Here is a 21,303-nt window from a genome sequence, read left to right as displayed (position 1 = left end):
ATGACCTAACAGAGTAATAGAGTTGATGACCTAACAGAGTAATAGAGTTGATGACCTAACAGAGCATTAGAGTTGATGACCTAACAGAGTATTAGAGTTGATGACCTAACAGAGTAATAGAGTTGATGACCTAACAGAGTGTTAGAGTTGATGACCTAACAGAGTATTAGAGTTGATGACCTAACAGAGTATTAGAGTTGATGACCTAACAGAGTATTAGAGTTGATGACCTAACAGAGTATTAGAGTTGATGACCTAACAGAGTATTAGAGTTGATGACCTAACAGAGTAATAGAGTTGATAAATGGAAAATGTTCATTTGATCAGGAAAGAGAGAAAAAAACATGTTTATCCATTTTCAGTTAGATGCTCCTCCTCATCAGAAGTGATAACGGCTGTGCAGAAATCATATTTTTCTATATTCGTAATGTGAGTAGTTTCATCATGAAGGCCTATCATTAAAAAGAGAGGAGTGTCTGGACAATGAATGAGAGTAAATGCAGTTATTATCTCGTTCCGTTTGGGCTAAAAACAGGTCTGTTGGAAATAAATTAGCTACGGAAATGTAATGAAAAACAAACCAGGATGACCATACAGTAAATGACAGTCAAATAAGAACTGAAATCCCTCGACCTATAGTAAATGTAGTTTAATTAAGACACAGAACTAATAAAGTATATCATATGTAGCCTACCCAAGTTCAAGCCAACTTCTGTCATTTTCGTCACTGGCAGACTGCCAAGTGTAAAATTGAATAAATGATGGAATATGTTGGGTAAAACAAAGTGTAGAACTGCCAGCAGTAAATTGAGGAAGCTTTTCTGTATCATAATTATTTTTATTAATCAAATACACCATACTGGAGCAAATGTCTCTGAAAATATCACAAATAGATTTTTCTTTCATTCATGAATTTATAGGGTTGGTGAAAATCTCTACATTAGTGACTCTGAACATCTTTCTTTTGTTAAGCCATGGGTTCAGGTTTAGGTTCAGGTTCAGGTTCAGATTTAGGTTGCGAGGAGAGGAGTCGGGGTTAAGGACAGGAAAGACCAACACCAACATTGGCTGTGTGCAGTAGATCATCTGCTAGGTGTCGATGAGCGGTGGTGATTCAACATGAAGAATCGTCGGTAAATGAACAGAAACTGACGGCCGTGGTTTGTGGTCAGAGGCGATAGGACAGACACCTGCTGCACACGGCCCACATTCGTTATGGTCTGTATGGTCCATTAGGCTGTGGTGTCAGGAGCAGAATGTACTGTGAGCCACGTCAGGACAAAAACATTTACATGCATACATACATGGTAGTTTTACAAATACACCAAGAGAATGCTCATCGTAATGGTATTACGTTTCCACAAAAAAACCACGGATACTTTTTAACCTAGTCTTGTTTTATATACCACCAAAATAGAAACACAGTCTCTTCACAACACTTCAAATAATGAACAAGCGAATATCAGGTTGGAAGGCAAGTAGGAGGTAAAAAGAAGAGGGATACATTTAAAGGAGACAGTCGTTTCTTTCCCCGTTACTATAAACAAAAACAAATGTACAACTGTGTGCAGATTTGAAAAACAACCGCAACTTGATTAGCTTCATTTTGTATTTTTCACTCTTTCTTTGTCTCGTTCTGTCCATCCTCAAATCGGTTCCTCTTCCTCTCTTTCTCAGTGTCCCTCCAGTTCTGATCAAGTCTCCTTTTAGTCCAGTGTCAGAATCATGGAGTCCTCAGAATCACATCTCAGGCGTATCATAAGCGTTGGGGGGTATGTCCTCCCATAAAAGGGAGTTAGGGTGGGGACGAGGGTGGGTGTTGTACAGAGAGAAGCGGGGGGGTATGTCCTCCCGTAAAAGGGAGTTAGGGTGGGGACGAGGGTGGGTGTTGTACAGAGAGAAGCGGGGGTCTTGGTAGATTGAGGAGGCTGCCTGGGGGCTCAGGTAAGAGTCTGGGTGCCTGGAGAGCAGGGGGGGGAGGGGCTGGGGGCAGGGCAGGGCAGGGGTGATGGTACAGGGATCCAGAAAGTAGTGGGTGACAATAAGCTAGGGTTAAAATGAAGGCACGCATCCTGCTTCTTGCACACCGTGCTCCTAACACACCTGAGAGACAGGGACAAAGAGAAGAAAAGTTAGAAGTTGCAGAATGTTGAGAAATTTAGAAAAAAAATGGCGTAATAAGTTTAACTGGAAATTCAATCGACAAAAAAGATACATGAAAACAACAATAATTAATCTTCACTTCTCCGGGTCTTACTGATATTTAGTATTTAGTATTTATTAGGATCCCCAATTAGCTGTCGCCAAGGCTACGCTTCCTGGGGTCCAAACAGGAAACAAAACACAACAAATAAAATACATAATACAGATAAATAGACACTACATTTACGTTACAATTTAGTCATTCAGCAGACGTTCCCAGCGACCAACAGCAAGTGCATTCATCTAAAGATAACCACATGTCACAGTCGTATCACAACCAAGTATCACATATCACTACATAATACAATACAAAATATAATACAAAATGCATACAACTGTCTGTGTGTCTCTTCACTTCACAAGGTATTTTTTTAAATTTTTTTTATTTTTTTATCTGGTTTCATGGGTAGCTTGAGTTATCTGGGGTGGCAGAGAGTTCCATGCAGTCATGGCTCTATTATAACTGTGTGTTTCGCAGCCTCTGTTCTGGACCTGGGGACCGTGAAGAGACCTCTGGTTGCATGTCTTGTGTTCCATCCTACTTTCCTTGTGTTGTAACGATGAGTGTCCGAACTGTGTGTCAACTACTTGAACAGACAGTTCGGTATCATCAACACATCAATACCTCGCACAAAGACCAATGGTGATGCGGGTCAATCTCTTTGATATAGGAGAGATTGACATGCATGTCATTGACATTCGTCCTCCGTATACAACTAAGTGCAATACGTGCTGCTCTGTTATGGACCAACTGCAATTTGCCTACGTCCTTCTTTGCGGCACCTGACCACCCAACTGGACAGTAGTCCAGGTGCGACATAACTAGGGTCTGTCTGGTTTAACGGGGATATCATGAAACACCTTAGGATGGAAAGACCGCTTCCCACTTTAGTATCCATCTAGTCTATATGTTTTGACCATGATAGCTTGATATCAAAGAGGACACCCAGCAGTTTAGTCTCAAGTTTCTCAATAGACACTTTATTTATTAATAGATCCATATGATCCATAATAGATCCATTTAGGGTTGAGCGAGTGATTTGTCCCAAGAAATATGCTTTTAGTTTTGAGATATTTAGCAACAGCCTATAGCTAGTTACCCATTCTAAAATTGACTGGGTGTCAGCTACTTATTTTACTGCTGTAGCTGACGTGTATACTGCTGAGTTATCAGCATACATGGACACACAGGCTTGATTCAAGGTCAGTGGAAGGTCATTAGTAAACACAGAAAACATTAATGGTCCAAGCCGGCTGCCCTGCGGTACACCACACTTAACCAAATTTGCATTTGAGAGGCTTCCATTAAAGAAAACCCTCTGTGTTCTATTAGCTATGTAACTGTCCATCCATGATAAGGCAGAGGATGCTATATTTTCAAGCAATATGTTATGATCAATGATAGCAATGATATCAATTGTTTGCATGTCATTCCTGTTTGCTAATCATGTCTACAAAAAAAGTTATTAAAGTGGTTGGCAATATCAATGAAGGATGGAGCTGAGTTAGCTTTTCTACCTAGAATTTCATTTAATGTATTCCAGAGCTTTTTTTACTATCATTCTTTATATAATTTCTTTGTTCAATGGTATAGTTTCTTCTTCTTTTTTGTTTAACTTAGTTACGTGATTTCTCAATTCACTGTATGTTTGCCAATCTCATATGGTGACATTCTTATTTGCCATTCCCTTGTCATTCCCTTAGCCTCCTCCTTCTCAGTCAAACAGCATCAATGTTTCAAAATGGCCTCAATATTTCTTGTGTCTGTCTTATGAAGATTCTACTCACTTTTGTCAGCTCCTTTTAAAGCCTGCACTTCATTTATTGATCAGTGAGGCTTTGTGAGCCATCTGCTGCCCTATTTCCTCTGCATTAACTTTAAAGCACATTTATAAAAAGTGAGTATGTTTTCTTATAACTAAAACGACGCTCTAACAAACACAATCCCAAGAGTATTGACAAAGTTCTTTGTGAAGTAGAAAAATACAGAGGAACAAAGACAATTAGAATGTGTCTGAGGAACCATTCTATTCTGTTCTGCTGTCAGAACAGTCAGAACTTTTTTTCTCTCCATATTTCTCTTTTTTTAGTTTTTAAGATTCTAGGGGGCAATTTACATCCCCTGTTCTTCAATTCGCTGCAACCACTGAGAAGGCTTTGGTCTATTAGTAATTACGAAGCCCCACTTTGGGGCTAATTAGAGTGCTGTAGCTGACTGGGACGGTCTGGTTCCCCAGAGTTCAGGCACTGGATGAGAAAGAAAGGTTATTTGTCTGTCCTGAACAAAGTGATTAGGGTGAAGCCGGGAAGCTACTTAATAAATGAGCATCAAATGTCCTGCGCTGCTGCTGCCGACACTGCCGTGTTGCCGTCGCCGCCGACAACACCAATTATGTCACCGAGAAAAATAACACAATGTTTTGTGCTGTTGAGACTGCTGGAAGTGTTACAACCACTCTGTGTTTGCTAAAGTACTGTTCTTTAAAACTGAATAGAAGGATGAAGGCCACACACAATTAGGGGTGCTATACTCCTGAATGCGTCCTTATAAGGGAAAATAATATTCTCCTGAATGCATCCTGGATCCATCCCAATACGGGAAAATAATATTCTCCTGAATGCATCCTGGATCCATCCTTATAAGGGAAAATAATATTCTCCTGAATGCATCCCAATACGGGAAAATAATATTCTCCTGAATGCATCCTTGGATCCATCCCAATACGGGAAAATAATATTCTCCTGAATGCATCCTTGGATCCATCCCAATACGGGAAAATAATATTCTCCTGAATGCATCCTTGGATCCATCCCAATACGGGAAAATAATATTCTCCTGAATGCATCCTGGATCCATCCCAATACGGGAAAATAATATTCTCCTGAATGCATCCTGGATCCATCCCAATACGGGAACATAATATACATTCAATAAACTGCCTCCTCAGCAAGATCATTTTAAGTGTGTGTGTGTGTGTGTGTGTGTGTGTGTGTGTGTGTGTGTGTGTGTGTGTGTGTGTGTGTGTGTGTGTTTAATAATTCTCTCTCTCGCTCCTATAATTAAAGCACCGGAGCCAATATTCAGATTGCATTTTAGCATTAATAATTCAGCTGGTTTCACTGCAATTGATGTTGAAGCATCAATAAACAATGAGTCCTCATATTTACTGCAGCCCGCGTGGTGAGAGAGACGTGGTGGTGGAGGGGTGAGCGTGAGGCTTAAACAGACATTTAAAATTAAGCCAGATAATGGCAAAGGCTTTCAATTTGAATGTGAGCTGCTCTTAGTGCTGATTTGTAAAAAAAAATAAAAAATAAGTGACGAGGCCCTAAAAGGCCTGGTGATGGAGGGAGGGAGAGGAGGAGGGCTTAATGGAGGGAGGGAGCTCCCTCGCAGCTCCACTCAAGGTAATAAATGTATGGTCCTACTCCCAACAATATCACTGCTCTCTTTCAGTAAGACTCAGATGTTCTCAGAGCACAGCTCCTCCCCTTACTGAACACACACACACACACACACACACACACACACACACACACACACACACACACACACTACGAACAAAGGGACGCATGCAGTCAACTCACGCAACGGGGCGGACCCCCCCCCCCACACACACACACACACACACACACACACACACACACACACACACACACACACACTACGAACAAAGGGACGCATGCAGTCAACTCACGCAACGGGGCGGACCCCCCCCCCCCCCCACACACACACACACACAGACAAACACACACACTACGAACAAAGGGACGCACGCAGTCAACTCACGCAACGGGACGGACCCACACACACGCACAAAATGTCCTCTGATACACCCAGATGAAGCACTAATAAAACTGTGTTATGACCCAACGATATGAGCACCTACTGGCACGACAGACAGAAAGAGGGGAATAAACTAATGTTATACTAACGTCATTATATAACATTAAACTAATGTTATTATGTTTGCAGAGTAAATGGGTGGTCTGGCTGACATTGCTTCAGCTGGAGGGGGGGGTGGGGGTGGGGGGGGGGATAAAAACCCTAAACCAGGACAAGCCCCAAATAGCAGGAACTTTGGTAGCATCTCTATGACTAGCCTGTTCATAATGCATTTAGAAGTTAATTTATAACGTTATGTTGTGTGTTATAGTGCATTTTATGAAACGGCGAATATTCATATAGAATGTTACACAAATGTTTTACTCATCGCTCTGGCAGGGTAGCCTAGTGCGGCAGGGTAGCCTAGTGCGGCAGGGTAGCCTAGCGCGGCAGGGTAGCCTAGCGCGGCAGGGTAGCCTAGCGCGGCAGGGTAGCCTAGCGCGGCAGGGTAGCCTAGCGCGGCAGGGTAGCCTAGCGCGGCAGGGTAGCCTAGCGCGGCAGGGTAGCCTAGCGCGGCAGGGTAGCCTAGTGGTTAGAGCATTGGACTAGTAACTGAAAGGTTGCAAGTTCAAATCCCAGAGCTGACAAGGTACAAATCTGTCGTTCTGCTCCTGAACAAGGCAGTTAACCCACTGTTCCTAGGCCGTCATTGAAAATAAGAATTTGTTCTTAACTGACTTGCCTAGTTAAATAAAGGTATAAATAAATTTAAAGCTTTATAACTTGTTATAAGCATCATTTCGTTACAAAAAAAAAGGCTTTTCGCCATCGACAAAACAGCATGAGATCTGTGATGAACCCGCGGGCCTGCACCGTCACGTCTCAGACCTGGTACTGGATGTAATAAATCAACGCAGGCCCTACTGCCACTCATCATGATGGAAAACCAACCGAATGATGGAAAAATCTATCGCCCCCCCCCCCCCCAATCCAAAATTAAAATTCATCTTTGGTCAATAAGATGTAATATCTGTTGCAGCGCTGCTTTCAGTAAAGAGTAAATGAATCAATGTCGTCAATACATAATCATAAGTATGAAATAATTAGGTTTTTATAGCTGCCTGCAGCCACACCCCTTGTTTCCTGGTGTCTGGCTTGGCATAGAATGTCATATTCTTTGAAGGGGAGGATAGTCACTGTAACAAATTCGCTCCCGATTTAATGACACTGCACTTTTCCTCGTCTGACCCAAGCCCTGACAGCTACAGGTAACCGGTGTGGATACAGGAAGTAACTAGAAGAGCCGTGGTTTTTTTAAACAACAAAACAAACAAACAAACAAACAAACAAACAGACAAACAAACAAAAAGCTCCCTGATTCATGATGTCGTTGTTATTTCATTTGAACGTTTTCTAATATTATCTTTTATATCTTGTATAAAATAATAATAATAATAATAATAATAATAATAATAATAATAGGTGCTGAGTTTTGATTTTTTGTTTCAGTAACACGAAACAAAAGATGAGGAAAGCTACAAGCTACAACCAGTGTTCAAGCTAGTTGTCATTCATTAGCTGACAGACAGAGGGTTACGTTAGGTAGGTTTCAAGCCTGATCGAAGACCTTTAGGTTAACATGTTACAGTCTTTCTCTCAGGCTACGGGAGTGACAAGTGGCATCCCAGTTTGAGAACAACTGGCCAACGACCTCCAGTGCTCAAGCTACAAACACAGTCATGTATTAGCTAGCTAGCATACCATATTACCACCATACTGAGGGACTTCACCATATTACCACCATACTGAGAGACCTCACCATATTACCACCATACTGAGAGACCTCACCATATTACCACCATACTGAGTGACCTCACCATATTACCACCATACTGAGGGACCTCACCATACCATATTATCACCATACCATATTATCAACATACCATATTACCACCATACTGAGGGACATCACTGTACTGAGAGACCATACCATATTACCACCATACCATATTATCACCATACTGAGAGACCTCACCATACCATATTATCACCATACCATATTACCACCATACCATATTACCACCATACTGAGGGACCTCACCATATCATATTATCACCATACCATATAATCACCATACCATATTATCACCATACCATATTACCACCATACTGAGGGACCTCACCATATTACCACCATACTGAGGGACCTCACCATACCATATTATCACCATACTATATTTTCAACATACCATATTACCACCATACTGAGGGACATCACTGTACTGAGAGGCCATACCATATTACCACCATACCATATTATCACCATACTGAGAGACCTCACCATACCATATTACCACCATACCATATTACCACCATACTGAGGGACCTCACCATACCATATTATCACCATACCATATAATCACCATACCATATTATCACCATACCATATTACCACCATACTGAGGGACCTCACCATACCATATTATCACCTAACTGAGGGACCTCACCATACCATATTACCACCATACTGAGGGACCTCAACATACCATATTATCACCATACCATATTATCACCATACCATATTATCACCATACTGAGAAACCTCACCATTCCATATTACCACCATACTGAGGGACCTCACCATACCATATTATCACCATACCATATTATCACCATACCATATTATCACCATACTGAGAAACCTCATCATTCCATATTACCACCATACTGAGGGACCTCACCATACCATATTATCACCATACCATATTATCACCATACTGAGGGACATCACCGTACTGAGAGACCATACCATATTACCACCATACCATATTATCACCATACCATATTATCACCATACCATATTATCACAATACGGAGAAACCTCACCATACCATATTACCACCATACTGAGGGACCTCACCATACCATATTATCACCATACCAAATTACCACCATACTTAGGTGCTGATACGGTATGTATTGTGATTCTCACAATTCTACATGTACAGTGTAGCGCAATACAGTGGCTTGCGAAAGTATTCACCCCCTTGGCATTTTTCCTATTTTGTTGCCTTACAACCTGGAATAAAAAAAATAAAAATCGTGTTTTGTATCATTTGATTTACACAACATACTTAGAAGATGCTAAATATTTTTCATTGTGAAAAAAAGCAAGAAATAAGACAAAAAAATAACTATTCACCCCCCCACCTTTTGCAGCAATTACAGTTGCAGGTCTCTTGGGGTACATCTCCATAAGCTTGGCATATCTAGCCACTGGGATTTTTGCCCATTCCTCAAGGCAAAACTACTTCAGCTCCTTCAATTTTGATGGGTTATGCTGGTGAACAGCAGTCTTTAAGTCATACCACAGATTCTCAATTGGATTGAGGTCTGGGCTTTGACTAGGTCATTCCAAGACATGTTTCCCCTTGAGTGTTGCTTTAGCAGTATGCTTAGGGTCATTTTCCTGCTGGAAGGTGAACCTCTGTCCCAGTCTCAAATCTCTGTAAGACTGAAACAGGTTTCCCACAATAATTTCCCTGTATTTAGCGCCATTCATCTTTCCTTCAATTCTGACCAGTTTCCCTGCCGATGAAAAACATCCCCACAGCATGATGCTGCGACCACCATGCTTCACCGTAGGGATGCTGCCACCACCATGCTTCACTGTAGGGATGGGGTTCTCAGAGTGATGAAAGGTGTTGCGTGTGCGCCAGACATAGTGTTTATCTTGATGGCCAAAAAGCTCAATTTTAGTCTCATCTGACCAGAGTACTTTCTTCCATATGTTTGGGGAGTCTCCCACATGCCTTTAGGCGAACACTTTTAAGCAATGTTTTTTTTTCTGGCCACTCTTCTGTAAGGCCCAGCTCTGTGGAGTGTACGGCTTAAAGTGGTCCTATGGACAGATACTCCAATCTCCGCTGTGGAGCTTTGCAGCTCCTTCGGAGTTATCTTTGGTCTCTTTGTTGCCTCTCTGATTAATGCCCTCCTTTCCTGGTCTGTGAGTTTTGGGGGGCGGCCCTCTCTTGACATGTTTGTTGTGGTGCCATATTCTTTCCATTTTTTAATAATGGATTTAATGGTGCTCTGTGGGATGTTCAAAGTTTCTGATATTTTTTTATAACCCAACCCTGATCTGTACTGACCTCCACAATGTTGTCCCTGACCTGTTTGGAGAGCTCATTTGGTCTTCATTGTGCCGCTTGCTTGGTGGTGCCCCTTGCTTAGTGGTGTTGCAACCTCTTGGGCCTTTCAGAGCAGGTGTATATATACTGAGATCATGTGACAGATCATGTGACACTTAGATTGCACACAGGTGGACTTTATTTAACTAATTATGTGACTTCTGAAGGTAATTGGTTGCACCAGATGATCAGTCATGGAAATAAAAATGCTGAAAACATGTTGGAAGATGCTCAGTCACTTCACCCCTACCTATATGTACAAATGACCTCTAACCTGTACCCCCCCCCCCCCCCACACACACACACAGTGAAACGGTACCGGTACACCCTGTATATAGCCTCGTTATTGTCTTATTTTTTTATTATTTTTTTAACTTTAGTTTATTTGGTAAATATTTTCTTAACTCTTCTTGAACTACACTGTTGATTAAGGGCTTGTAAGTCAGCATTTCACTGTAAAGTCTACACTTGTTGTATTTGGCATGTGACAAATAAAGATTGATTTGATTTGATGGACAAATAGCTGAGTTTTGGCACAGGACTAGCTCAAACATAATATAGCAATATTGTCAAAAATACAATAATAAATCCCGATACATAACTGTATACATCGCTATCAGACAAAGGACTAGGTTAGGTACGTAGTGTGTTTCCTACAGTGTGTGTTTCCGTCAGTACATACCTTCTGGTCGGGCAGTAGTGGGTTTGTCTGCAGTGAACTCAAATGTCCATTGATGAGTGCTGTGGGTCTGTCGTGTTCACAGAACAGACTGCCGTTGATGTAGTGGAACCTGTCCCCTGGGACCAGCCGGTTCCGGCAGGTAGAACACGTGAAACACTACGGGGGGAGAGAAAAAGAGAGAGAGAATTTTAAACAGTGTGAGAGGGTGAGAGAGAGAAAGAACGTGAAAACACTGTGCTTATAGCGAGAGAGACAGAGAGAGACAGAGAGAGACAGAGACAGAGAGAGACAGAGACAGAGAGAGAGACAGAGAGAGACAGAGACAGAGAGAGACAGAGAGAGACAGAGACAGAGAGAGAGAGACAGAGAGAGACAGAGAGAGAGACAGAGAGAGACAGAGACAGAGAGAGAGAGACAGAGAGAGACAGAGAGAGACAGTTACAGAGAGAGACAGAGAGAGAGAGAGAGAGAGAGAGAGAGGAAGGGAGGAAGAGAGAGAGAGAGAGAGAGAGGAAGAGAGAGAGAGAATCCATCAAACTGTACACCTCCACTCAATCCCTACCACCAACCAAGCAATACGGTCAAGCCTGCACACACACACCAATGCATAAAAACATTAGCAACTAAGCACATGCTAACACACACACACACCAATGCATAAAAACATTAGCAACTAAGCACATGCTAAAACACACACACACACACCAATGCATAAAAACATGCTAACACACACACACACACAGCAATTTAACCTAATGTACAAGGGAAAGTAATTATAGTAAAGCTCATTCCACTTTATATCTATAAATAACTCATGATGATTAATTCACGAAAGGGTGTCTTAACTAACCACAATGGTGGTCGTGCAACACAACTAAAGGTCATGTGATAAAAAGCTTCTATGACATATTTAAATGTTTTAAAACACATCCCTATAGGCTCTCTTTTACCTCCTAACCTAGTAGGCTTACACAAATGGTTCACTTATGAATAAGCCCCTAAAGTTACCTATTACCAAGTGACTAGAAGTAGGTTAACAGTTTTAAAACGCTAAAGCTGATAGTGGGTACATTTTACTGCTGTGGGATTTCTATCAGGTTTATCTGAGGTCGGAGGTCAGGGGTCATTAGACATCAAAGACACCGTGTGTGGATTTCTCCAATAAGATATGATCTATTTTTTTCTTGTTTTCCCCTGTTGCTTTAAAATGTTTTGCATGTCCTAAAGAACATGACCTAGGTTAGGTGTTAAAGGAGGTCAGAGGTTAGAGGTCAGAGAGAGGGCTCACCTTGAGATGGTACACATTGCCTTGTGCCCTCATGACCAGTTCACTGGCTGGAATGGACTGGCCACAAGCACTGCATGCCCCACTGTTCCCAAATAACCTAGAGGAGGAGAGAAGACACAGAAATACAACCATTAACATCATGTTTACCTGTAAATTCACCTGTACATTCACCTGTAAATTCACCTGTACATTCACCTGTACATTCACCTGTAAATTCACCTGTACATTCACCTGTAAATTCACCTGTACATTCACCTGTACATTCACCTGTAAATTCACCTGTACATTCACCTGTAAATTCACCTGTACATTCACCTGTACATTCACCTGTACATTCACCTGTAAATTCACCTGTACATTCACCTGTAAATTCACCTGTAAATTCACCTGTACATTCACCTGTACATTCACCTGTAAATTCACCTGTAAATTCACCTGTACATTCACCTGTAAATTCACCTGTACATTCACCTGTACATTCACCTGTAAATTCACCTGTACATTCACCTGTACATTCACCTGTACATTCACCTGTAAATTCACCTGTACATTCACCTGTACATTCACCTGTAAATTCACCTGTACATTCAAATGTAAATTCACCTGTACATTCAACTGTAAATTCAAATGTAAATTCACCTGTACATTCAACTGTAAATTCACCTGTAAATTCACCTGTACATTCAAATGTAAATTCACCTGTACATTCAACTGTAAATTCACCTGTACATTCAACTGTAAATTCACCTGTACATTCCCTGTAAATTCATCTGTAAATTCACCTGTAAATTCATCTGTACATTCACCTGTAAATTCATCTGTACATTCACCTGTACATTCACCTGTACATTCCACTGTACATTCACCTGTACATTCACCTGTAAATGTACCTGTAAATTCACCTGTGAATTAACTTGTCAATTCACCTGTAAATTCACCTGTACATTCATCTGTACATTCACCTGTAAATTCACCTGTACATTCACCTGTACATTCACCTGTACATTCACCTGTAAATTCACCTGTACATTCACCTGTACATTCACCTGTAAATTCACCTGTACATTCACCTGTAAATTCACCTGTACATTCACCTGTACATTCACCTGTAAATTCACCTGTACATTCACCTGTACATTCACCTGTAAATTCACCTGTACATTCACCTGTAAATTCACCTGTAAATTCACCTGTACATTCACCTGTAAATTCACCTGTAAATTCACCTGTACATTCACCTGTAAATTCACCTGTAAATTCACCTGTAAATTCACCTGTACATTCACCTGTACATTCACCTGTAAATTCACCTGTAAATTCACCTGTAAATTCACCTGTAAATTCACCTGTACATTCACCTGTAAATTCACCTGTACATTCACCTGTACATTCACCTGTAAATTCACCTGTAAATTCACCTGTACATTCACCTGTACATTCACCTGTACATTCACCTGTAAATTCAAATCCATTTTATTCCATAGATGGAAGGCCCTACTGCACTGGGGAGAATTGAAAGGAAGCAGTGTAAAGCTCCCATATAAAATGCAATAATCATAAAAATAATGGCTGTAATCTGATGTAGATATTAACAGAGTACCATGTTGCAAAAATCTATTCAGATTTCTGATATGTTTTCCTGTGCGATATTTATTCCCACTATGCCAGGATTTAAATGACTTCAAGCCTCATGGAAAAGGCAATGAAGGACACACACACCCAACAAAATTGATATTTATGTAATAAAAAAAACATAGGAATACTAGGAAACCAAATAAAACCTCCTGCTACTCTGCCCGCCTGCTCTCCAAAAGCTTCCAGCGACTGTAACTATGTATTACCTTTCGCAGGGCATTTTTCTTGCTTCCTGATAATAACTAGGAACATAAGCAATCAGGGCCTAAGAGGATTTGATTGTACATCTAGGCGGAGACATAGTGCTTTTGCCATTAGGACTTGGGTAGAATGCTCTGTCAGTAGCCGAGTTTCCATTAGAAACCTACAGCTACTGGGGTTGATATATAATGTGCATGGGTTAACCTTTTCAATCATAGTGTCAACACTTTGGATTTGCTTCTGCTCATCTCTTTCGTCCCTAACCTCTCTCTCTCTCTCTCTCTCTCTCTCTCTCTCCCTGTCTGTCACTCTCTTTCCCTCTCCCTCTCCCTCTCTCTCTCTCTCTCTCGCTCCTCTCTCTCTCTCTCTCTCTTGCTCCTCTCTCTCTCTCTCTCTTTCTCCCTTTCTCCCTCTCTCTCTGTCTGTCTGTCTCTCTCCCTCTCCCTCTCTTGCTCCTTCTCTCTCTCTCTCTCTTGCTCCTTCTCTCTCTCTCTTCTCATCTCTCTCTCCCTCTCTTGATAATGAAATGCTTGCTCCAACTTCCCTTCTATCTGCCTTCTGAGTCCACAATTTAGATTACTTCATCTCGCCGAGCAACAAACTGAATGAAATTTCGATTTGAGCAGAAAGTAATTTACTGGGATCTGGCCCCATTTGTCATCATATCTCACCGGGTGTTTGCTCTATCACTGCACTTATGCAATCAAATAAGACCACAGCATCTGACATGCTCAGGAGAGAGAGAGAGGGGGGGGGGGGAGGAGGGGGGGGGGATAGAGAGAGAGAGGGATAGAGAGAGGGATAGAGAAAGTGGTTAACATTTGTGTATGTGGATCCGAAGATTAAGATGTTCAACCTAAATCGCAGATGAGGAATATATTTGTGATCGTTTATTCTTGAACTCCTAAAATGATTCTAAAATTAAATGAGATGAATGGTGTTATTCATTAGGCATATTCTGAGCAATATTCTTGTAGGAGTCTGTACCTATTAAACAAATGAATTAAATAGTGGACAAATGACACCAAGTACTGTAGGAGAGATAGCCTGGTCACAAACCTGGTTCAGTTGTCCCCTCTCTGACTGACTGGTGTTGTTAAATGTATTGACATAGAGTGACAGAGACTTCATTGGAAAGGGAACCACTAAAATGGCTTTCAATAGGAAGCTGAAGAAACACATTTTGTCTTGGCATCGATTGAAAGGGCTCAATCAAAACTCCATTTCAAAAAAGGAATTAGCTGGACGACTGTTGTGACAACACTGCCGCCATTTCAGGGCCTTAGCTGGGGTACACATAGTGTGTGTGTGTGTGTGTGTGTGTGTGTGTGTGTGTGTGTGTGTGTGTGTGTGTGTGTGTGTGTGTGTGTGGGAAGAGGAGATGTCTTTGTTTTAACACCACAGAAAAGCATCACAATGTTATCTCTTATATTATCTACGCTGTTCAATTCCAGACGTAAGTCATTAGGTTTGTGTATATATGTATATATGTATATATGTATAGACAAAACACATTAAAAAAAAAAAATTTAAACGTGGGATACTGTAAATCTTACAGGGAGACATTTCACCAACAGGAAGTGCTGTTGTCAAAACCATACACAACACATAAAACACTCCCAAGTTATAGAAAATGGTCATATTTGATTGGATGTAAGAAAAGTGCAGAGGTGGTCCACAAACACCCGGTGAGATAGAAACAGGAATGCATCAGTCATGAAAATTACAGTTAGTTCTGTTTGTTTCTACAGCTGTGTGCAAATACTGTGTGTTAACAGCTTGTTTGACACTACCACCTCTCATTCACTCTGACCCTGAACACATAGAAAAACACTGTGTACTGCAGCACATCTCTTCTCATCTATATATATCCCAGTATAACAACATTTAGCCAGTGTTCATGTCTTAAACAAAGGAAATAAAGACATTTCTGCCCTCCATCCAGTCTTCCTTTTCATTTCGTCTCCCCATCGCTGGGTCTCTATACATAACTGGGTTAATCATCAGGCAGGGATCGCTGTTGATAGTATTTGATTTAAAGGGCTGCTCAATGAAGTTGATATCAGCCTAGACTTGGACTCTAATGGTCTCTGGTTTCCATTGAGCTGCTGTATTTGGGTGGAGGTTATAGAGGAGATGAGGGGATGACGGGAGAGGACAGGTTGAGATGAGGGGAGAGGACAGGTTGAGATGAGGGGATGACGGGAGAGGACAGGTTGAGATGAGGGGATGAGGGGAGAGGACAGGTTGAGATGAGGGGAGAGGACAGGTTGAGATGAGGGGAGAGGACAGGTTGAGATGAGGGGATGACGGGAGAGGACAGGTTGAGATGAGGGGATGAGGGGAGAGGACAGGGGGAGAGAAGGGGGTGAGGGGAGAGATGAGGGGATGACGGGAGAGAAGGGGATGACGGGAGAGGACAGGTTGAGATGAGGGGATGACGGGAGAGGACAGGGGGAGAGAAGGGGATGAGGGGAGAGGACAGGGGGAGAGAAGGGGATGACGGGAGAGGACAGGGGGAGAGAAGGGGATGAGGGGAGAGGACAGGGGGAGAGAAGGGGATGACGGGAGAGGACAGGTTGAGATGAGGGGATGACGGGAGAGGACAGGTTGAGATGAGGGGATGACGGGAGAGGACAGGGGGAGATGAGGGGATGACGGGAGAGGACAGGGGGAGAGAAGGGGATGACGGGAGAGGACAGGTTGAGATGAGGGGATGACGGGAGAGGACAGGTTGAGATGAGGGGATGACGGGAGAGGACAGGTTGAGATGAGGGGATGACGGGAGAGGACAGGTTGAGATGAGGGGATGACGGGAGAGGACAGGGGGAGAGAAGGGGATGACGGGAGAGGACAGGGGAGAGAAGGGGATGATGGGAGAGGACAGGGGGAGAGAAGGGGATGACGGGAGAGGGACAGGGGGAGAGAAGGGGATGACGGGAGAGGACAGGGGGAGAGAAGGGGATGATGGGAGAGGACAGGGGGAGAGAAGGGATGAGGGGAGAGGACAGGGGGAGAGAAGGGGTGAGGGGAGAGGACAGGGGGAGAGAAGGGGATGAGGGGAGAGGACAGGGGGAGAGAAGGGGGTGAGGGAGAGATGAGGGGATGACGGGAGAGAAGGGGATGACAGAAGAGGGCAGGGGGAGAGAAGGGGATGATGGGAGAGGACAGGTTGAGATGAGGGGATGACGGGAGAGGACAGGGGGGAGAGAAGGGGATGATGGGAGAGGACAGGGGGAGAGAAGGGGATGAGGGGAGAGGACAGGGGGAGAGAAGGGGTGAGGGGAGAGGACAGGGGGAGAGAAGGGGATGAGGGGAGAGGACAGGGGGAGAGAAGGGGGTGAGGGGAGAGATGAGGGATGACGGGAGAGAAGGGGATGACGGAAGAGGGCAGGGGGAGAGAAGGGGATGAGGGAGAGGACAGGGGGAGAGAAGGGGGTGAGGGGAGAGGACAGGGGGAGAGAAGGGGATGAGGGGAGAGGACAGGGGGAGAGAAGGGGGTGAGGGGAGAGGACAGGGGGAGAGAAGGGGATGAGGAAGCCCCAGGTCAGTATAATTAAGGGGGACTCTTTAGCAACATGACTGGTTTTCAGTTAATTTCCCTCCAAATCAGAGGTTCAGAGGTTTTCAATGGGTTCCTTTGTTGTTTTTCAAGCACTTTGCCTGAACAATCAATCACATGACATGGGAGGATGGTTTTGTCAACCAACATGGGGGGGCGCTACATGGGGGGGGGCGCTACGTGGTGATTTTGTTTGTGTACCCCTCCCTGTTCCCCTCCCATGCAAGTGATCTGAATAAGAGACACTACAAGATACCCTATGTCTTTCATTAAAATATAATTTGATGCTGTCTACTGTCTGTCTACGAGAGACAACCGGATTTCAGCTCTGACTGAGTGTGCCAGGTGATTTGAAATATAGCATCGCAGCTTGTTGTGTTGTTAGGATGTCTGGCAAATGCAGCGCCTCGTTCCGCCGCTCGCTGAGGCTTTTTGAAGCGGTGGTGAAATTACAGACACAACAATGATTTCCGCGTCATCGTCCATTAAAAATGCCTCTCTCTACATCGTCAGCCAAAGCACCTTAAAAGCACTAAGGCCATATTGATACTTAAAACAGGGCTTTACATAATGACAAGAGCTGTATTAGAGTGAGAGAGGATGTGGAGGAGGGAGGTGTTGAGAGGAGAGGGGAGGAGGGAGGAGAGGGGAGGTAGGGGAGAGGAGGGAGGTGGTGACGGGGGTGGGGGGGGGGGGGATCAGCCAATTACACTTGGTTAATTTAGAGTAACAGATCTGGCCCCTGGTGAATTGAAGGCCTTGAATTAATTCTGTTATGACAAATCAAGATAAACGTTTTGCCTAAATTGCGATTTAATTAATTTCTGAAATCCCAGTTCTTTCCCTTTTCCTAATACTTCACATGTTCCTGTTGCTGTCATAGTGCTGCAGACTTCAAAGTGATATTAAAGAACCAACTATTACATTTACCTAGCAGCACATTCTACTAGAAAAGTGCCATTTAATTACCTTGTCTCTATTCAATTAAAGGGACAGTGTTCATTTTACGTCCAAATCCAGCCGACATGATTGCTACGCTAGATAAATTAATTATTTCTCTCTCTCTTCACTCAAACCAACCCACACAAATAATAGCACCTCTGATTTAAACACAACAGTTAAGTAAAGCTAGTGAAAGCTGTATTGGGAGGGTTCTTTTACACAGACAGAGACACACGGGTACCTAAAAGGTACCTTATTCCCTATATATACACAGCACTACTTTTGACCAGAGCCCTATGGGAGAGAAGAGGTCTATGGGTAATGTAGTGTACTACATAGAGAATAGGGCATGGGTATTCAACTCTTACCTTACGAGTTCCGGAACCTGATGGTGTTCTGTTCTACCTGATAATTAATTGCACACACCTGGTATCCCAGATCTAAATCAGTCCCTGATTAGAGGGGGAACAATGTTTAAAAATTTAATAAAAAGTGCATTGGAACTGTCTTGGAGGTCCACAGTTGAGTTTGAGGGGAATAGGGTGTCATGGGCCCTGGCCATAAGTAGTGCACTATACAGGGGATAGGTTGCAAATAGCAATGTACCCTGACAGCCCTACAGAGTGACAGCGTTTGGCCCTATACACAGTGTTTGTGGTGTGTCTTCCTGTGTGATGGATGGTGGATGGGTATCATCTCAGGTCAGGCACGTCTCCCATTAGAAGTAATGTGATGCATTTTCACTCATGCGTCACGATCAATGTGGAGCGGTTTTCACATCAGCTTTATTAATACAAGTAAGAGATGTAACTCCATTATTTATACTGCAAGAGCAATTTAATAATCCATTACAAGATGAGACCCAGAGAAAAACTGGCCTTCACAATAATCCCCCCTTTTCTCTCTCTCTTTCGTTCTACCCCTTTCTCTCTCTCCATCTCTCTCTCACTCTCTCAAAAGCCAATTTGGTTAATTAAATGTTTTGTTTGTTAGATGTGTGGACACGTCATTGGAAGTAGAGAGGAGGGAGGAAGGAGAGGAGAGAGAGGGAGAAGGGAGAGGAGGGAGTAGAGAGGAGGGAGTAGAGAGGAGGGAGTAGAGAGGAGGGAGTAGAGAGGAGGGAGGGGAGGGAGGGAGTGGAGAGGAGGGAGTAGAGAGGAGGGAGAGGAGGGAGTAGAGAGGATGGAGAGGAGGGAGAGGGGAGGAGGGAGGAGAGAGGATGGAGAGGAGGGAGAGGGGAGGAGGGAGAGGAGGAAGAGGAGAGGAAGAGAAGAGAAGAGAAGAGAATAGGAGAGGAGAGGAGAGGAGAGGAGAGGAGAGGAGAGGAGAGGAGAGGAGAGGAGAGGAGAGGAGAGGAGAGGAGAGGAGAGGAGAGGAGAGGAGAGGAGAGGAGAGGAGAGGAGAGGAGAGGAGAGGAGAGGAGAGGAGAGGAGAGGAGACTGAGAGCAGATCTCATTAGATAAAACCCATCAGGACTAAAGCTAAATGAAGGGGGACTCTAATTAAAGACTTTAATTGTGTGGACTTACTGTCAGATGTTTTTTTCTAACCTGCTTTCCTTTCCTTATCTCACAGGCTAGTCTAGTGCAAAGACAGGCAGGGATCTGTCCCAATGGCACCCTATTCCCTTTATAGTGCTCTGGTCAAAAGTAGTGCACTATAAAGGGAATAGAGTGCTGTTTGGGAAGTAGCCTGTGTTTCAGCTCCTCTCCCCTCTACCACCTAGCTCTCATTACATTACAAGTGGCAAAGTGTGTCCTCTTTTCCATCCATCCCTTCCTCTCTATTTAAATTATGTTGTAGTGCCATTATGAATGGAGTGACCCATTGACTTGATCCTTGTTGATGAGGAGCTGGGTGGGGAGAGGAGAGACACAGGCCCTCATCATCCCTGGAGGTCTGTTTACGGTGTATAGAAAGGTGTATTAAAATATGGTGTATTATAGTATGGTGTATTATAGTAGTGTATTATAGTATGGTGTATTACAGTATGGTGTATTATAGTATGGTGTATTATAGTAGTGTATTATAGTATGGTGTATTATAGTATGGTGTATAGTATGGTGTATTATAGTATGGTGTATTATAGTATGGTGTATTATAGTATGGTGTATTATAGTAGTGTATTATAGTATGGTGTATTATAGTAGTGTATTATAGTATGGTGTATTATAGTATGGTGTATTATAGTAGTGTATTATAGTATGGTGTATTATAGTAGTGTATTATAGTATGGTGTATTATAGTAGTGTATTATAGTATGGTGTATTATAGTATGGTGTATTATAGTAGTGTATTATAGTATGGTGTATTATAGTATGGTGTATAGTATGGTGTATTATAGTATGGTGTATTATATTATGGTGTATTATAGTATGGTGTATTATAGAATGGTGTATTATAGTATGGTGTATTATATTATGGTGTATTATAGTATGGTGTATTATAGTAGTGTATTATAGTATGGTGTATTATAGAATGGTGTATTATAGTATGGTGTATTATAGTATGGTGTATTATAGCATGGTGTATTATAGTAGTGTATTATAGTATGGTGTATTATAGAATGGTGTATTATAGTATGGTGTATTATAGAATGGTGTATAGTACAGTGTATTACAGTACTTTTTATTTATTTAACTAGGCAAGTCAGTTAAGAACAAATTCTTAGTTTCATTGACGGCCTAGGAACAGTGGGTTAACTGCCTTGTTCAGGGGGCAGAACGACAGATTTTTACCTTGTCAGCTCGGAGACCTTTTGGTTACTAGTCTAAC

The 21,303-nt window shown here is 42.7% G+C and overlaps 1 protein-coding gene across 1 annotated transcript in view; it reads right to left on the bottom strand.

Annotated features, from left to right (window-relative positions):
- Positions 1-817: 817 nt before the first annotated feature.
- lmo4b (LIM domain only 4b) overlaps positions 818-21,303 on the bottom strand; it is a 34,238-nt gene continuing 13,752 nt past the window's right edge. The window contains exons 3-5 of the mRNA XM_031785439.1: positions 12,189-12,285; positions 10,901-11,056; positions 818-2,103 (exon numbers count right to left, since the gene is read on the bottom strand). Coding sequence (XP_031641299.1) covers positions 2,095-2,103; positions 10,901-11,056; positions 12,189-12,285 — 262 coding nt within the window. The 3' untranslated portion in view covers positions 818-2,094. The remainder of the gene's footprint in view (positions 2,104-10,900; positions 11,057-12,188; positions 12,286-21,303) is intronic.

Source organism: Oncorhynchus kisutch, linkage group LG13 (genome assembly GCF_002021735.2).
Source record: "Oncorhynchus kisutch isolate 150728-3 linkage group LG13, Okis_V2, whole genome shotgun sequence".
Lineage (NCBI taxonomy): Eukaryota > Metazoa > Chordata > Actinopteri > Salmoniformes > Salmonidae > Oncorhynchus > Oncorhynchus kisutch.
The sequence above is the reverse complement of the archived record's forward strand: the minus strand, read 5'-3'. Positions and strand labels throughout refer to the sequence as shown.